The sequence below is a fragment of the Polyergus mexicanus genome, unplaced genomic scaffold (assembly GCF_030449975.1).
Source record: "Polyergus mexicanus isolate NDT 795.1 unplaced genomic scaffold, iyPolMexi1.0 SCAF_7, whole genome shotgun sequence".
Lineage (NCBI taxonomy): Eukaryota > Metazoa > Arthropoda > Insecta > Hymenoptera > Formicidae > Polyergus > Polyergus mexicanus.
In genome coordinates this window covers 3,046,602-3,062,905 of record NW_027223327.1, presented here as the reverse complement: position 1 = coordinate 3,062,905, position 16,304 = coordinate 3,046,602, and the positions used below count along the sequence as shown (strand labels likewise).

Below are 16,304 nucleotides of genomic sequence, written 5' to 3'. Positions count from 1 at the left end.
TAATATATATTAACTAAAATAACGTTAAAGCAGCATAGAGAAATATTCGATTACATGAAAATCAGTAATTTTTAGTCATAAGCATTTATATAAACTTATAAAAAGAAACACTTCTAGTTTGCAATTCAATGATATCTTTTGTTTTACTCTGCTAAAAATAAAAAAAAATAAAAATATATTTTTCTTTAAAAAATTATAAGTAGAAGAATTTTTTTAACGCTTAATTTTTAATATAAAAAATAAATGGTTTCTTGTTTATTTATTCATAACATAACTTCCATGTTACATTATATATACAATTTACAAAAATTAATTACAAAATAAATAATTGCCTTATTTTAGCACAAAATATATAACTTTTTGTGAAAATTATTGATATTCACGTCAAATCTTACATCTTAGAAAAAATTTATCTTACAGCCTTGCACAAAACAAGTAAACCTAAATCCGTCCCCTTATTACTATTTATTTTTGTAATGAAATCATAAATTTAACTTAAATAGTGTACATGTATTCAATATAAATATATTATAATAAGACGCAAAATTCTTAAATTCATATATGATAAATGCAATGACAGCAAAAGTACAAGCGTTGCAAATTGGCAAGTACTGAGCAAAAAATTCCATATATGAGTAGACATGCACTTATAAAATATGTATGATACAATAGTTAACATTTGTCAACATTTCATATATGTATTACATTCTTGATATTGTGTAAATAATATAGTTCATATTTTATACTTTCACTGCTAAACCTTTTGCATTATATGCATATGTTAAATATATAAAGTAACAGTCTTATGTCAAATTATTATCTATCTGTTTTTCTTTCTTCAAATTATAAATGATTATGTTGATCTGCATTGTCTCCAAATTCTATCTCTAATTGTAATCTGTAATCCATGGCGACAAAGACAATGACCAGAAGTACTGGCAAACGAAATCTTGACTGCCAGCCAAGTTTCAATATGAACATCAAAGAACGATGTAGAGTTCCACCATTTCCCAGGAAAATTTCAGAAGGCATCCTTCGCACGACCATTAGGTCCTTTTTTACAGATGTGATTGCATCAATGCCACATTTTAGTATTCTTCGTTACATATTCCACCAAACTGAATTTTTCGAAACAACAAAAAATAAAACTGTCAATGGTGATTCAATCTATGCTCCTAAACATCTAGGATTCAATAAATTCTTATCGATAATCGTTTAAGTAATTCTGTATTGGCGGTCATATACTCGTTAACCTCTTCTCCTTTATTATATATCTTAATTTAAGTAGATTCTCATACAAACTCTCTTGGCAATTATAATTCCGTAAAACAAAATTACAAAGATATACAGCTGTAATATATTATTTAATATTATGATAATACTAACTGCGTCATTATCCGCTGTTTTTGACAGTTCTCTCGATTTTCCACACAAACATAGTCCTATATCCTTTTACAAATAATATACAGGTAATGCACGTGTGTAGGGGCGGTCAGTTTCTATCATAGAACTAAAATGTAGCATGAGAATGGACTAAAGATGGCATTTTTACATATATGGAGACTTCCTTATAATATTATTTTTTGCCAACACTGTCGATAAAATTGTCATTATTAAATAGATACACAGTGTGACGATAGGTGCGCTGCGAGACACTTGGTATTGGGTGCATTCAGGAGACACGAGTAACAATCGAACGTGATTGGTTCTTACTTCTAGAACCAACAAATCAACGTCGAGTGTTGACAAGACGATGCTCAACGGTGTGTCTCCTGAACGCGCTCATAGACAAGTGTTGAGTGTTGACAGGTACTAGTGTTGGTAAATGGTGGTTTGATGGTTATTCCCAACCATCATCGGTATTGATACGGGTGTGTTTCATCGAGATAAGGTTTATTAGTGGGTCAGGAATCATGCTCGGACGTCTACCTGCGTGCGTCATCGACGTGGGCACAGGGTAAGTGCGACTCCGAGAGTGAAAAAACGAATTTAGGGCGAACGGCCAATTTAGGGTGGTGCCAATCAGGTTAGAAGCCGACTGTCACCGATGACACACGCCTCAGATAAACATTCTGAGAAATGTAAACCGCGCCTTCTCGACGATTCATGTACATATATTTACGTATTACATGTGCATACATATACATAGATCTCTTTAGTAACCAATTCCTAAAATAAGATTTTTTTTTCATGTATATAAGGGTAAATCACATCGATGCGCGTAAAAATATATTCACCCACGCATGATTAACACGTTTGATACCTCCCATTCGAGTATAATTATCGATTGTGTTAATAATCGTTATCTTGCAGATACACGAAATTAGGATTTGCTGGCAATAAGGAGCCTCAGCTGACCATACCTTCGGCGATTGCCATCAAGGAAACAGCTAAGGTTGGTGATAACAATGCGAGGAGGATTACAAAGGGTGTGGAGGACTTGGATGCCTACATCGGGGATGAGGCTTTTGAAGCCACCGGATATTCAGTTAAGGTATTTATTTACAAAATATTCCTTCAAAATAAGATCGTTTCCAATGGTTCATATTTGAAATATGCATTTTGATTCTTAATCTGCAGTATCCTGTGAGGCATGGACTAGTGGAGGATTGGGATTTGATGGAGAAGTTTTTGCAACAATGCATTTTCAAATATCTCAGATCGGAACCTGAAGATCATTACTTTCTTTTAACAGAACCACCCTTAAACACTCCAGAAAATCGGGAATATACAGCAGAAATCATGTTTGAGTCATTCAATGTACCAGGACTTTATATAGCTGTACAAGCTGTTCTTGCTTTAGCAGCTTCGTGGACAGCTAAGAATGTCGAAGATCGTACTTTAACGGGCGTCGTTGTTGATAGTGGAGATGGTGTAACTCATGTAATTCCAGTAGTACGTATATATGAATCTGCATTATATATTTTATTTTAAAATTTTACTTATCAGATCTGACAATATATTGAATTTTCATAGGCAGAAGGTTTCGTTATAGGAAGTTGTATAAAACACATTCCCATTGCTGGTCGTGATATTACCTATTTTATACAAAGTCTATTGAGAGAACGAGAAATTGGAATACCACCTGAGCAATCGCTAGAAACAGCCAAGTCAATTAAAGAGAAATATTGTTATATATGCCCGGATATATCGAAAGAATTCGCCAAATATGATAGCGATCCTATAAAGTATATTAAAAAATATGACGGTATTAACAGTATTACCAAGAATCCTTTTGGCGTAGACGTTGGATATGAAAGATTTCTTGGACCAGAAATATTTTTCCATCCCGAAGTAAGTTAAATGTATATATATATACAACTACTGTAAATTACTTTGCGCAACCATGTCTATTTTTTTGTATTATGAATGTTTCAAGTTTTCTAATCCGGACTTCACGACGCCACTCAATGAAATCGTCGATGACGTAATTCAAAACTGCCCAATCGATGTCAGAAGACCATTATATAGTAATATTGTATTATCGGGCGGCTCTACCATGTTCAAGGATTTCGGTAGGCGATTACAACGTGACATAAAGAAGATCGTCGACACGCGACTTAAGCTTAGTGAAACATTAAGCGGTAGCCATATTACGGTGAATATCAAATAATATTACAGTATTAATTCTTTTAAGTATAATAATACTTGATGTTTATTAAACCACATTTATATTCTAGCCAAAACCAATAGACGTTCGTGTGATATCACATCACAAGCAGCGTTGCGCTGTATGGTATGGTGGCGCGTTACTGGCAAGTGATCCAGAATTCTATACGGTCTGTCACACAAAGAAGGCTTATCAAGAATATGGTCCTGGAATTTGTCGTTATAATCCTGTGTTCCATAGTATGGTTTAAGAGATAATAAACGAGAGAAGTACGCTGATTGAAATCATTTTTAATGCATATTGTCATTTATAAATGCAAGAGAAATATCAGATAATTTATTTCTTTTTATATGATGCTAGATGTAATAAAAAGATAATCTGTTTATTCCGACTTATTTACAAAGGGATAATCTCTTGTATTTCTTTTCATAGAATCACGTCATATGTTTGAAACTGTGTGTGACTTGAGTATATGACTATTATAGAAATTAATGTCTTCTTGTTTCTTTATATTTAATATAATGATCATTTATAAATTTACATGGTATATACATGTATACAGTTTATGAAATGGATACAGAATTTACTGTGTATTTTATTTACTGCAATATATATATGTGTGTGTATGTGTATATATATATGTATATACATATATATATACACACATATAGTTTTCATCATATTATTTTCACAAATCTTTAAGTAAACGCAAATTTAATAGCACATTTATGAAAATATTACAATAATCGTGTGTTTAATATCATTATATCATAATGAATTACATATAATATCTAAAAAATTTATTTAAAAAAAAATTAAGATTGCAATTTTTCTTTATACATCAAAAATCCAATAATTCTGAAATTATCTTTTTATCTTTGTTAAGCTATCGTATGTTACTAATTTACTTGATTCTTTTTTGTATATATTATTTAAAACTGCACGTTTTGTAAAGTTTGCTTACCATTATGAAGTTGATGCATATAAAAGGAAAAGTTATTGTGCACGATCATCATTCTCCTCACTAAACAAAGAAATAATTATGAATAATATCATCTGACATCCTTAATCATATATGATGCTGTAAATTTTGTTTATAATATATATAATATGTAATTTTGAGAATTGATTTTAAACAGTTTAAATTGTGAGAAAATATGTAACTACAACACGGAATAGTAAAAATATTACAATTCTATTTCTTGATACTACTATTTTTTTACTTTTGTTGTGTATGTGTACTTACAATATGTTTAAACCATTTAAAGCAGCAGCCGCGCCATCGATGTCCGTGAATAGCGAAGAAAAAAAGAGAGACAGAAAATTCGAACTGTTTTGAGCAATTCTGTCATTTGCTGTAGGTCTCTTATAAATATCAATGCTGTCTATTGGTGGTAATGGATCGTGTGACAGTACTGGACCCTCATTTTGTATCTAGAATGAATCATATGAGTTTTAATAAAATTAATTTGTTTTACGACAAATTTGTAGAATATAGAACACTACCTCCTGGACATTCACTATGACCTCCTTCATGTCTGCTAATATAATGTGTCTTAAAATGTTTTTTGGTAACCTTCCTTGATAGCGTTTGTTACGCTTTACTTGACAGTACTTGATATATTCATCTTTAGACTCGATTCGATTTAGCACAGCATGCACGCATTCCTCTAACCATGGTAAAGTATCTGCCTCTTTCCAGAGATGGAAGCTACGCGCTATGTATAAATTCTGCAGTTTTTCTAAAGCTGGTGATGTACTAGCTTGAGCTTTAGAGTTAAAAAAATCATGATGCATTACCTAATAAATGAAATATTCAAGTACTAATTTTTTCATATTTATATTGTTTTGGATTTTTAGAAAACGTAATCTCTAAAAAAATTTGTTTATGGTATAATAATACCTTAGCATCTGTTTGTATACTACACTTTTCAAGTAAGGGTATCAATACACCTGGAAATATGATAAGAGCATTTTGCAGGAGCATATCAGCATCATCTTTATTTCCCAAACGAAAGCAAGCGAATGCCAGGCTATACGCTATGTTCGGTAATTGAGTTAGATTTCTGGAACTTTCCCACAAATTACAAAATTCTACGAACCATTCATATTCCTTAGCTCTTAAGGCATAGAAATCAATGGCCAAGACCACTGCTAGTGGATCACCTTCAGGATCCAATGACAGAAGTAATTTACAAAATTCCAAGCTTGTTCTGAAATTTTTAATACAAATTTTCTCATCTTTTTGTTTCAAGTGTCTCTTGAATCTAATGTATATATGTTATAACATTACCTATAACAAGCTCTTCCACCAACAAAACTAAGGTGTTTGAAAAGTGTTATAAAAAGTGCGCGATTTTGTTGTTTCTTGTAATCTAATCTACACTGTGCAGTTGTTACATTAAAAGATGGATGAAACGCGCATTCTAAGCAATATAGAGCCCGTTCTATAAATTCCGCCGCCATTGGTAAATCCTCGCTCAATTTACATAGCTCAGCTATCTGCAGGAGAGCATCTACATGATAAGAATGTATGTTTATTATGCTCTGAAATATAATAAATATAATAATTAATAATCTGTATTAACATTTATATGTGTATATATATATATATATATATATATATATATATATATGCACTATAAATAAATTTGTGTGTATTAATATAAATAAAAAATATTTTTGTTAGAGTTCTCCTCAGTGTATATTATATTTAATAAGTAAAACGCAATCAAAGAAATATAATATGAGAAGTCTAATATCATTATACTACATATTCACTCACAATTATGTTTTCTGGATTTAAACTTTCAACAGCTTGTAAAAATCTAAGTTGTATCTGTTTGTACGAAGTGCTGTGTTCATATACAAAATGCTGTACATTCCCCGTGGTCTCTATAGAGTAATCCAAGGACATTGTTAATCCAGATTTACCAATTGGCGGCCAAGTATCTCGTGGACAAACCAACCATGTCTTTTTTAAGTGTCGACCTCTATTTCTTCTTTTGCTACGAAAATAAAATTTCCTTCGATTAATAATTTAAAAATTATACATGTGCACATGTAAATATATATAATTAGGTATATACCTTCGCTCAGCTTGTACAGTTTTACTACCAAAGATTCTTTTTAATTCATTATATGGATTCAAGTGTTTATGCTGCACCATCAATATATCTTCTTTAGATTTTTTGTTAACCCACTGTGGCTCTAAAACCTGATTACTACAACTCGGTAGCGGCTCTCCAAGTAATTTGTTTACTTCCCATATGCTTCGCTCAATCTCATCTTCATCACATTCCACATTATGTTGTTGATTCCTGGTTTTTTCATTCTCCAATTTCTTACGCTTTTTCTTCTTTTTTCTACTTTTTATATCATTGCAATTTTCATTACAATTCGTATCCAAATCCTCTTCTTGCTTGTCGCTGATACCTTGTTCATCATTGTCACAGCTCTGATTCAACTACAGATACATTTTATCATCAATGTCATCTCGAAAAAGACTGTGTAAATATTAATGACAATATAATATATTCATATATCTGTACATACCACATCAAAGACGTTGAAAGACTTGGATTTGGTATCACTGGTCACCGAAATTTCTGTATCACTCGCACTGTCGTTATCCTTTTCGAGAATTACGTCGTTGCCATAAATTTTTTTCATATATCGCGTGGACATTTCGAATTATTCGGAAATATAAAGAATAAAAAAGCCAAAAAAGCACGTAACAGATTCTTTGAAATTTTTTTTCGTCCCAATCACGAGAATGCTAATTAATGCGAGATATGGTTGTAATAATTTGCAAATCTCGTTTTTGCACGATAATGATTTCTTCTCCTCAAAATCTTTATGTACAATTTATCTAAATTTCGTACACACATTCGCTCAATTTCATCTGGTTCACACTTTCGACATTCGATCTTCGATTATGAGCCACGCATACATATGCATACGCAGTTCTTTATCTGATGAAGGCCTTCGAGGAAAATCTGGAAAAGCAGTCTCGGTTTTTGATTGGTGCAGTCCCTCCCCGCTTTTGCCTTCATTACGAAAAAGATTATGAAAAAGATAACAAATATAATTAAAAATTAGCACAGAGAGATTAGAGATATCAATATCGAACTAAAATATCATACATGAATTTATATAATTTATATTGATTAATTTAAATTAATAATTTAGCTAATATTTTTTTTTTGTAATAAAAATTATAAGAATATTTTTACAAGAGAAAATAATTATTAAAAAAACACAAATAAATTGACATTATTTTATATAATACAAATTACATTATAAATAAATTTACAAGAGAAAAAATAAAAAAATTATTACAAAAAAAAAAAAAAGAATATTTTTCAATATTATATATACATATCGACTAATGTAATTACATATATATATTATATAATTAAAAAAATACTTTTTATATTTATCCTTGTCGGCTGTCGGCATTAGTTACACAAGTTGCTTCCGCAAAGGAGTCTATATAGCCATCACTTCCTATATAGATTCTATGTTCATCATCCACGTGGGTCTTGCGTCCCATATGTCAAAAGTGTTGCCTGATATAATTTGCTTACGTGTATTGTGTAGGTGTACGAAAAACTCTCTGTTTCATGCAAGGCATATATATAAAGGGGTTAATTGATAATTTGTAATTTAGCATTGTAAAAACGCGTATACATATATTACTCAACACGCGGAATAGTTGTGGTTTTCTTTTTTTCCATTTCTACGATCTCTGCATTTCGCAAGATAAATATGACTGTCAAATTGAAGCTGAAGGATGTGAAGGATAAACTCAAGGACGACACTCTGGATCTCAGCTTATGCGAGCTGGAAGAAGTACCTGTGCGAGAAATCGTAAGTAACTCCCTTTACTTTATAAAAAAACTAGATGTTTATGGAAATTTATAAATTTTGACATTTATGTATTGTGTTTCAGGTGTCTCTTAGAAAAGCAACAAATGTAAATCTATCAACTAATCTTTTGGTTTCGTTACCGGTACGTTGCTTCAGATTTTAATTCTATTCAATCAAAAAATATTAGTTAGAATATTATTAATGCAAGATCTTTTTCAGACTACTTTTGTTACTTTAAAACAAATTGTAAAATTGGATCTTAGCAGAAACATGTTGGTTGAACTTCCAGAAAATTTTGGTGAGATGACACAATTAAAACATTTGGATTTATATGCTAATAAGGTAAAAAAAGTTTTTTCTTACATCCTTACATATTTGTATATATCCTTATACGTTTGTAATTTTAAAAAAGTTATATGCATCACAATTTATAGATTAGCAGATTACCTTTGAGTCTAAGTGAATTAAAGAATTTAAGGTGGTTGGATTTGAAAGAGAACCCTTTGACTGAAGCTGTAGCCAGTGTTGCAGGACCATGTAGTAATGTACGCGAATGTCAAGTATGCGCTCGTAATATTGTTACTTATCTATCTACTGTTAAACTTGTCATAGAAGAGGAAAGATCACGTAGATTAAATAACACAGGTACATTTTATATTGTATAGTCATTGCTTAAATCTTGCACAAGATTGCAATATTATGTATTTCACAGGTGAAACAGAAAAGGAAATGGTAAATACAAAGAAAGAGAGCAAGAAAAAGAAGAAAAAGAATGCAGAAAAAGAGTCCAAGTCAAACGAACATAAAACTGATTCTCAAATACAAAACAAGAGCTTTCAAGACAATAGCGATAATATAAAATTAACAGAATTAATGTCTGATAATATGTGTACACATAAATCACACAAATCCACAGGTAATGGATTTTCATGTTTACAATCTTTATTCTTGAATCTTATTTATGATTTGCATAATGTTATAATTGTTTTGTAGCTACTAACGGTTACTGTTCTTTTTCAGGTACTGGGTTATATCGATCTCTTACTTGTGCGGTTTTATGGTTCTTTATAATTAGCTCGTTACTTACTATAATGTTGGTAATTCTTTCATGGTATTATGAACAAGAAACAAACATGTTTCTACAGAATGCACAAACATTGTCGGGTCTGCCATTAAAACATTATCATAAGCACACCACAGATTTGTTGCAACATGTAATAAAAGTAACGAATGCACAGATTAAAGTGATTGTTGATGTTGTAAACAATTTTTATAAAGCAGAATTCAAAAATAATATAAATAATGCAGGAAAAGAATTATAGAATCATAGGACGCTTATTTTTTTTTTTAATTATGGAAATTAACAAAATTAAGATATTTATACAATGCATTAAAACAATTTGCATTACAATAAAGCATTTAATATTTTATATTATATTATAAGAAAAGTTATTTTTATCAGAAAATAAATAAAATGAACAAATATCTTTGGTAATGTATTATTTATTTTTTAACCCATTATTTTATTGTATACATCACATATAAATTTTAAATATGTATATTGTATACATCACATATAAATTTTAAATTCTTGAACTGGTTCTCTGATTTATGAATATCTCTAGCAGTTCTCTCTCTCTCTTTCTCACACACACACACACACATAAACAATAAATTCTCTCATATAATAAAAAACAAATTTTTTGTTAATTTTAATGCATAAAATCAAATTGTTTCAATTTAAAGTTTATTAGAAAAATTTTATTAAAAATATACTTGGTTTAAAACTTTATATTATTATTTTATTATAGAATAGATATTTATAGATATTTATAGATAATTATAGATAAAATTTATATATAATTATGTTGCTTTAATGGGACAAGATCAAGTAAAAAAGGAGAGAAAATATTTGTGTCCCTTCTGTCTTTCTCCTTCGCGACTGCGCATCGATCAGCTGATTAGCAAAACAGCAATCAGCTGATTGCGTACTCAGCGGTTTTAGCCATAAACTTAGTATATCTATATAGATACACTATGTCTATGTTTTAGCTCTTCTTATCATGATTAAAAATTTACATAATTTGTTATCAGCGCAAATAATAACGCGATATAATAAAAAAGATTTATTTGTGACATATTCTGGAGATGGAGATTTAACGAAAAAATTGTTAAAATTTCGGTAAAAACATAAAGTGCGAACCTTTTTTATATATAAAATCAATGTCTGGGGTTTATATTTATTATATTTTTTATTTCAGCACACACTTTTTAAATACAATCACGTTCACAGTTTTTATAATATTCATACGATACTTTGCAAATCTGTTGTGTGTGTGTGTAGTACCTGTTGTATTTTTGACTTATAACTAACAAAAAGAAGAAGTCCCATATAAATAGAAAAAAAGAATTTTATTAAAAATTATAATTAAAAATCAATACTAGCTCTACCACTCAAATATACGTATACAACAAATAGAAAATTGAAAATGCAAGAAAAGTATACTTATGGATGATTTTAATGAGAATACTTCAGTAACCAAAATGTTCACAGTATATTATACCAACAATATTTTACACACATACATAACATGCACATATACATAGAATTGAATTATATTTATAGAAAATTACATAGAGTATATATATATAATATTTATTAATATATTTTATTAAATATATTTATATAGGATTTTCAAGAGCATTGAGGATATAAATAAAAATAATAAATTTGTGCTATTCAAATAACTGCTCACATTTGTATACTTGTAAAAAAAAAAAGAGAACACATTTGATCAATTGCTAACAATGTTGCGAACAGGATTGTTGCGCCATGTAAGTCCAAATAATTATTTTGCAACTCGTAAATTATTTTCCAAAAGCTTCAAATATGTTGGTACAGGTAAGTTATATGTTCTTATTAAAGTAACTTAATGTAATATACATATATATTTATAACATAAATTTTATTATCGCAATATGTTATATCTTTAATGAAAATTTAATTACTGATGATTCTTTAGATGTCTGCGTAAATGTTAAATTTTCTATTTAATTTTATAAGTAAAAAATTAAATTCCTGTATTTTCATGTACTTTTTACTAAAAATTGATAAATAAATAAAAATCACTATTTAGTGTTCTTAAATTTAATATTCATGAAGAAAAATATAAGTAATTTTTTTAAAACTTCATCTCTTATTCTCTATTTGTACACTTTATGTAATATAAATTTTTATATTTTTCTAAAAACATTACTTAATCAATTTTGATCACTACAAAATAGATAAATAATTATTTATGAATGACTATTGTTGATCATTGCAGGAGTGGCACTGTTAAGCATTAGTTATACTTTTCTACCTCAAAAGAGAAAAAAAGTTGTAAAGAGCGTTGCAGGAAGTTGTATCAGATTTACAAGATCACTGAAAATTGGTGTGATAATATCTATGGATTATTTGATTGCTCCCTTAATAGGCTACACAGAAACGGAAATTCATCGAAGATGCGCCAATCGGATCGTTCAGGGATGTTTGCAAAACGGTGGAATTTATGTAAAACTTGGACAAGGCTTAGCGGCAATTAATCATATTTTACCAAAAGAATATATCGAAAGTTTGTCAGTATTACAGGTACACTTTTACAGATATCTCATGATCTCTCGATAATTTCAAATTTTAATATTCAATTCGAATTTACATTACAACTTGCTAAAATAATATTTTGTAATAAACATTCTTATATAGCTTACCACATATCCCATGTATTATAAATATTTAGAGATTTCAATAAGACATATTATCTCTATAGCAACATATAATAATATAAAATAGAATATATTTTTTAATGAAATATTTTAATGAAACTTTTGGGAAAGAAATTTTTTACCATAATTTCTATAATTTCAATCTTTAAATTTTCTTGTATAAAATAGTTGCAACTATTTTATTATGAATATTATATTATTATAATCAAGTAATGAAAATTTTTGTTTCTTGGTATGCTTATCAAGGACAAATGTTTAATCCGAGAAAAAGGTGAAATGGAAGAAATATTTTTACAAGATTTTGGAAAAAAACCTGGGGAAATGTTGCGCGAAATTGAATCCAAGCCAGTTGCAGCTGCTAGTTTAGCTCAGGTATTAAAAATATAATATATATACAGAATTTCCTTTTTTCAAAATTATATATTCTATTACAAAAAATGATTTTTATAAAATTGTTATAAAAATGTTTTTTTCACTGTTGATCTACTTTTTATTAATTTCACTTTTAAATAGGTGTACAAAGGCGTAACTCTAAATGGAGATAAAGTGGCTATCAAAGTACAATATATTGATCTTCAAGACCGATTCACATCTGATTTGAAGGGAATGGTTTATTTATTAAAAGCTATTACCATTATACATCCCAAATTCGATTTGCATTGGGTACTTGATGTAAGTATATATTTACAATTTACAAACGTTACATTTTTATTAACTGTCTTTGCTATTTATCAAATTTTGTGAAATCTTTCTGTTATTGTAAAAAATTATTTATTTTTATAGGAGGTCATTGACAGATTGCACATGGAGTTGGATTTTGAGAATGAAGGAAAAAATGGAGAGCAATGTGCTAAAGATTTGAAAAAATTTGAATATGCATATGTACCAAAAATTTATTGGAATCTTAGTAGTAAGGTATGTTACTTTCGTTTAGGCACATTTCTATATATAAGTTACATTTCCTTCAATTAACATTTAACTTTTTATTATCTTTAATGTATCTTTCAAATCACATGCTAATGTATCATTTAATTATATTTTTAAATATTTTTTTAATTTGTCAATTATTATAACTTTATAGTTACAATGTGGAAGTCCATTTTATCTATCTACTCATTTTTATAATTCTTAGATTTTCAGAAATATAAATTTATTATTTATCTTATTTAATTCCTAAGTTCCTTCTTTTCTAACTGTATTTTAGAGAATTCTTACAACTGAATGGATTGATGGTGTTAAAATCACTGATGTGGAAGGAATTAAGGCTCAAGGATTAAACATTTCGGATGTCGATAAAAAACTGGTTACTTTAATGGCAGAACAAATATTCCACACAGGATTTGTACATGCTGATCCACATCCAGGAAATGGTATTATTTTTTTATCTAATAATATATTAAAAAAAAAAACGATATTTTTTCATAAAAAAAAGATGGTTTGCAATATTATAAGGCGTAAGATTCCTTATTCATTAGTACTGTAGACTTTATAATTCAATATAGCTGCAGTGAGGTGCTAGGAGGTTAAATAATAAAAAATATGATATATATCAACATCAATCTTGATTCGCATAGTTCTGGTAAGGAAGGGGAAGGACGGAAAAGCGCAAGTAGTGCTACTAGATCATGGCTTGTACGAACGCATGTCAGAGAAGACGAGACATATCTTATGCAACTTATGGGAATCGTTAGTTTTGAGAAATGAAAGTTCCTTGAAAACTCTTGCCAATGATTTGAATGTAAAAGGTATGTATAATAATTATTCTCTGTAATATATCTATTTGTATTACATACAACGTTAAAGTTTAACTCTGTCATGATCTTTTAATTTATAACATCTGCTTTTTGCTTATTGTATATCTGCTGAACTTTTGCAATTATTTATTGTTTTACCTTTAAATACTATACAACCACATTCTTAAAATTCATTCTTAAAATTTTATACAATTGATAATTCCATATGTTTTTAAATATTAAATATATTAAATTATTCAAAACATCTGCATCTTTGGTTTTTTAAATTTGATTTTTGGAAATTACATTCTCTGAGATATATATTCTTGGTATATGTTATTTCAGATTATATACTGTTAGTGGAAATGTTAACTCAAGCACCGTACAAAATTTCATTCGCATCATTACCAGACAACATGACATTGGACGAGTACATGAAAAGACGGATACAAGAGCGATTCGATAAAGTAACAGCTATATTGCAAGCGATGCCTAAGAGTATGATGCTAGTAATCAGGTAAAATAACATAATTTCATACAATCTTTTCGTTTCACTTTATTTCATATATGATTTCAAATTTGTTAAAATTTTCTTTAATATCTCATTTTCTTAGAAACTTGAACACAGTACGTGCTATTGTCAAGGATCATGGGGATATTATCAATCGATATAGGATAATGGCAAGAATCGCGGCACGTGGGAAATATCAATATCAAACTGCAAAACGGTCCTTTCAGAAAAATATCGCGGGCATCTGCAATGTTATAAAATTCGAAACTTATATTTTGTAAGTTAATTAATGATTATCTTTTTTATGAAAAAAATAATACAATCGAATTCTATCATATTCGATATTCTAATATCTTTGAGAATTTACAAACATTTCTCTTCTATTCTATGATTTTTCTTCAATGCATAACAAGAAAGCAAATAAGAGAAAAATCTTTTTTAATTTAGAACAAACAATTTATTTCGAATAATGGAAAATATACAGAGTAGAGAATAGAGGAAATCGATTATATAGTAAATTATTAAGGATAGATATTTATTTATATATTTCTAATATCAAGACCTCTGATTCCTACAATATCAAATAGAAAATGCTTTGTTTAATTTTGATATATTCCTGTGATATAACAACACTTTGCACTTCTTATCTTTTTCAGCTGCAACAATTTTCTACAATGGATAACTAAACTTTATCTAACTATTTTGAAATTACTTGGTTATAATGTTACATCAATTTTGCATACATTGTAGCAATTTAATTAAAAAAATTATATATTATAATATAGGATTTAATGCATTGATAATTAGGCCATCAGATTGTAAAATATGCATTGTAATAATGTTATTAACATTATTACACTGTTTCTTATTGTGACTATATTGAATTTTAAGATAAGAAGCAAAAGCCATGTCTTCTTTGTATTTTTTGTATCAATATTAAATTAATATAATAAGTTATATAGTAATTAAATTAATTGATGTTATTATCACTCACATTCAATAGATCTATAAAGTATACTAACAATTTTCCTTTCTTGTTATCTTGCATCAACAAAGATACATAATAGACTGAGATAATAAAAAATTTTAATTATTAAAAGAAGATCTATTGTGGGAGAAGTTGCTTTTTGAGGATAGAAAAAGCTTCGTATCCTAAAAAAAGAAAATAGATAAAATAGATGCTTTCCTATGTGTCTATTTAGAGCTCTTTTCTTACTTATAGTTACGCTATAGTTAAAAATTTATTGAAGGCTGCCTATCAAACTAATAATAGCTCGGGTACCTCGGGTTTGCTAAGCCCGTACTCACGATATGAGCTCCTGAGAGGAACTTTCAGATCTTAATTTCAGAAACATCAAAAAGTCGACCACGCATCTTCCATGAATTTAAATAGCCCTCGCTGACAGTCGGTCACTCGAAAAAAATTTCACTAGATAAAAATTTCCCCCAGCAGATAATTACAGGGTTGCATTCGAAAATACTCTTGCTGAAGTAAAATAGCATTTATAATTAATCAATCGAGACGGAGAAATCTTTGCTCTTTTCATCTTGATTGGTCAATCAAAAATTATCTTATCCACAGGTGGATTTTCGAACGCATCTTTTCCAATCAGTATGTGACATATATCTGAGCTTGCGCGAGGCGATGACTGACAGACTGACACGTAACGTCATTGGTGGATGTTGCGATCAGCGACAATAACTGGCGATAAACCGTTTCTCGTTTCTCGTGGTCGTGTCAGAAAAGAGAGGCGAACGTGTAAGTTCGCGTTACAAGAAAGTAACGCGACATGTAATCGGAGCCGCTGTTCTC

At 29.2% G+C, this 16,304-nt stretch overlaps 4 protein-coding genes across 8 annotated transcripts; 3 read left to right on the top strand and 1 right to left on the bottom strand.

Moving 5' to 3' along the window:
• The first annotated feature begins 1,805 nt into the window (after positions 1-1,805).
• Positions 1,806-4,214, top strand: Arp3 (Actin-related protein 3). Its single transcript, XM_070298611.1, has 6 exons — positions 1,806-1,957; positions 2,314-2,494; positions 2,581-2,895; positions 2,977-3,294; positions 3,380-3,598; positions 3,681-4,214. The coding sequence occupies exons 1-6, from the start codon at positions 1,914-1,916 to the stop codon at positions 3,858-3,860; spliced, it is 1,257 nt and encodes a 418-aa protein (XP_070154712.1). The 5' UTR covers positions 1,806-1,913; the 3' UTR covers positions 3,861-4,214.
• Nulp1 (Nuclear localized protein 1) lies at positions 3,628-7,639 on the bottom strand. Of its 3 annotated transcripts, none has more exons than XM_070298610.1 (9): positions 7,166-7,639; positions 6,700-7,076; positions 6,396-6,618; positions 5,904-6,157; positions 5,514-5,823; positions 5,117-5,410; positions 4,857-5,044; positions 4,575-4,634; positions 3,628-3,837 (listed from the first exon to the last, which is right to left on the bottom strand). In XM_070298610.1, exons 1-8 carry the CDS (start codon positions 7,295-7,297, stop codon positions 4,607-4,609), a joined length of 1,806 nt encoding a protein of 601 aa, XP_070154711.1. In that variant the 5' UTR covers positions 7,298-7,639; the 3' UTR covers positions 3,628-3,837; positions 4,575-4,606. The 3 variants fall into 3 exon arrangements, with proteins under 3 accessions (XP_070154711.1, XP_070154710.1, XP_070154709.1); XM_070298609.1 differs by having other exon boundaries at positions 3,628-3,781; XM_070298608.1 differs by having other exon boundaries at positions 3,628-4,634; positions 7,166-7,638.
• Positions 7,640-8,074: 435 nt separating this feature from the next.
• On the top strand, positions 8,075-9,883 carry LOC138934645 (leucine-rich repeat-containing protein 59). The gene is made up of 6 exons (XM_070298613.1): positions 8,075-8,482; positions 8,565-8,624; positions 8,702-8,824; positions 8,917-9,127; positions 9,195-9,398; positions 9,503-9,883. The coding sequence occupies exons 1-6, from the start codon at positions 8,381-8,383 to the stop codon at positions 9,802-9,804; spliced, it is 1,002 nt and encodes a 333-aa protein (XP_070154714.1). The 5' UTR covers positions 8,075-8,380; the 3' UTR covers positions 9,805-9,883.
• A 724-nt stretch (positions 9,884-10,607) lies between these two features.
• Positions 10,608-16,139, top strand: LOC138934664 (uncharacterized aarF domain-containing protein kinase 5-like). Of its 3 annotated transcripts, none has more exons than XM_070298650.1 (11): positions 10,608-10,677; positions 11,173-11,384; positions 11,809-12,113; positions 12,494-12,619; positions 12,761-12,919; positions 13,031-13,162; positions 13,452-13,617; positions 13,822-13,992; positions 14,326-14,497; positions 14,595-14,768; positions 16,074-16,139. In XM_070298650.1, exons 2-11 carry the CDS (start codon positions 11,291-11,293, stop codon positions 16,120-16,122), a joined length of 1,548 nt encoding a protein of 515 aa, XP_070154751.1. In that variant the 5' UTR covers positions 10,608-10,677; positions 11,173-11,290; the 3' UTR covers positions 16,123-16,139. The 3 variants fall into 3 exon arrangements, with proteins under 3 accessions (XP_070154751.1, XP_070154750.1, XP_070154752.1); XM_070298649.1 differs by lacking the exon at positions 16,074-16,139 and adding an exon at positions 15,148-15,375 and having other exon boundaries at positions 10,609-10,677; XM_070298651.1 differs by lacking the exon at positions 16,074-16,139 and adding an exon at positions 15,148-15,373 and having other exon boundaries at positions 10,612-10,677; positions 11,173-11,317.
• The last annotated feature ends 165 nt before the right edge of the window (positions 16,140-16,304 follow it).

What these genes read in the sequence shown, in the direction of transcription:
- LOC138934645 (XM_070298613.1), top strand. Translation starts at nt 8,381, where the DNA reads ATGACTGTCAAATTGAAGCTGAAGGATGTGAAGGATAAACTCAAGGAC. An exon ending in AAGTACCTGTGCGAGAAATC is followed by an intron (nt 8,483 to 8,564) that starts GTAAGTAACTCC and finishes ATTGTGTTTCAG; the next exon opens with GTGTCTCTTAGAAAAGCAAC. An exon ending in ATCTTTTGGTTTCGTTACCG is followed by an intron (nt 8,625 to 8,701) that starts GTACGTTGCTTC and finishes GATCTTTTTCAG; the next exon opens with ACTACTTTTGTTACTTTAAA.
- Arp3 (XM_070298611.1), top strand. Translation starts at nt 1,914, where the DNA reads ATGCTCGGACGTCTACCTGCGTGCGTCATCGACGTGGGCACAGG. An exon ending in CCACCGGATATTCAGTTAAG is followed by an intron (nt 2,495 to 2,580) that starts GTATTTATTTAC and finishes CTTAATCTGCAG; the next exon opens with TATCCTGTGAGGCATGGACT. An exon ending in AAATATTTTTCCATCCCGAA is followed by an intron (nt 3,295 to 3,379) that starts GTAAGTTAAATG and finishes GAATGTTTCAAG; the next exon opens with TTTTCTAATCCGGACTTCAC.
- LOC138934664 (XM_070298649.1), top strand. Translation starts at nt 11,291, where the DNA reads ATGTTGCGAACAGGATTGTTGCGCCATGTAAGTCCAAATAATTATTTT. An exon ending in CTTCAAATATGTTGGTACAG is followed by an intron (nt 11,385 to 11,808) that starts GTAAGTTATATG and finishes TGATCATTGCAG; the next exon opens with GAGTGGCACTGTTAAGCATT. An exon ending in CAGCTGCTAGTTTAGCTCAG is followed by an intron (nt 12,620 to 12,760) that starts GTATTAAAAATA and finishes ACTTTTAAATAG; the next exon opens with GTGTACAAAGGCGTAACTCT.
- Nulp1 (XM_070298610.1), bottom strand. Translation starts at nt 7,297, where the DNA reads ATGTCCACGCGATATATGAAAAAAATTTATGGCAACGACGTAATTCTC. An exon ending in CTTTCAACGTCTTTGATGTG is followed by an intron (nt 7,077 to 7,165) that starts GTATGTACAGAT and finishes ATGTATCTGTAG; the next exon opens with TTGAATCAGAGCTGTGACAA. An exon ending in GTATACAAACAGATGCTAAG is followed by an intron (nt 5,411 to 5,513) that starts GTATTATTATAC and finishes TTCATTTATTAG; the next exon opens with GTAATGCATCATGATTTTTT.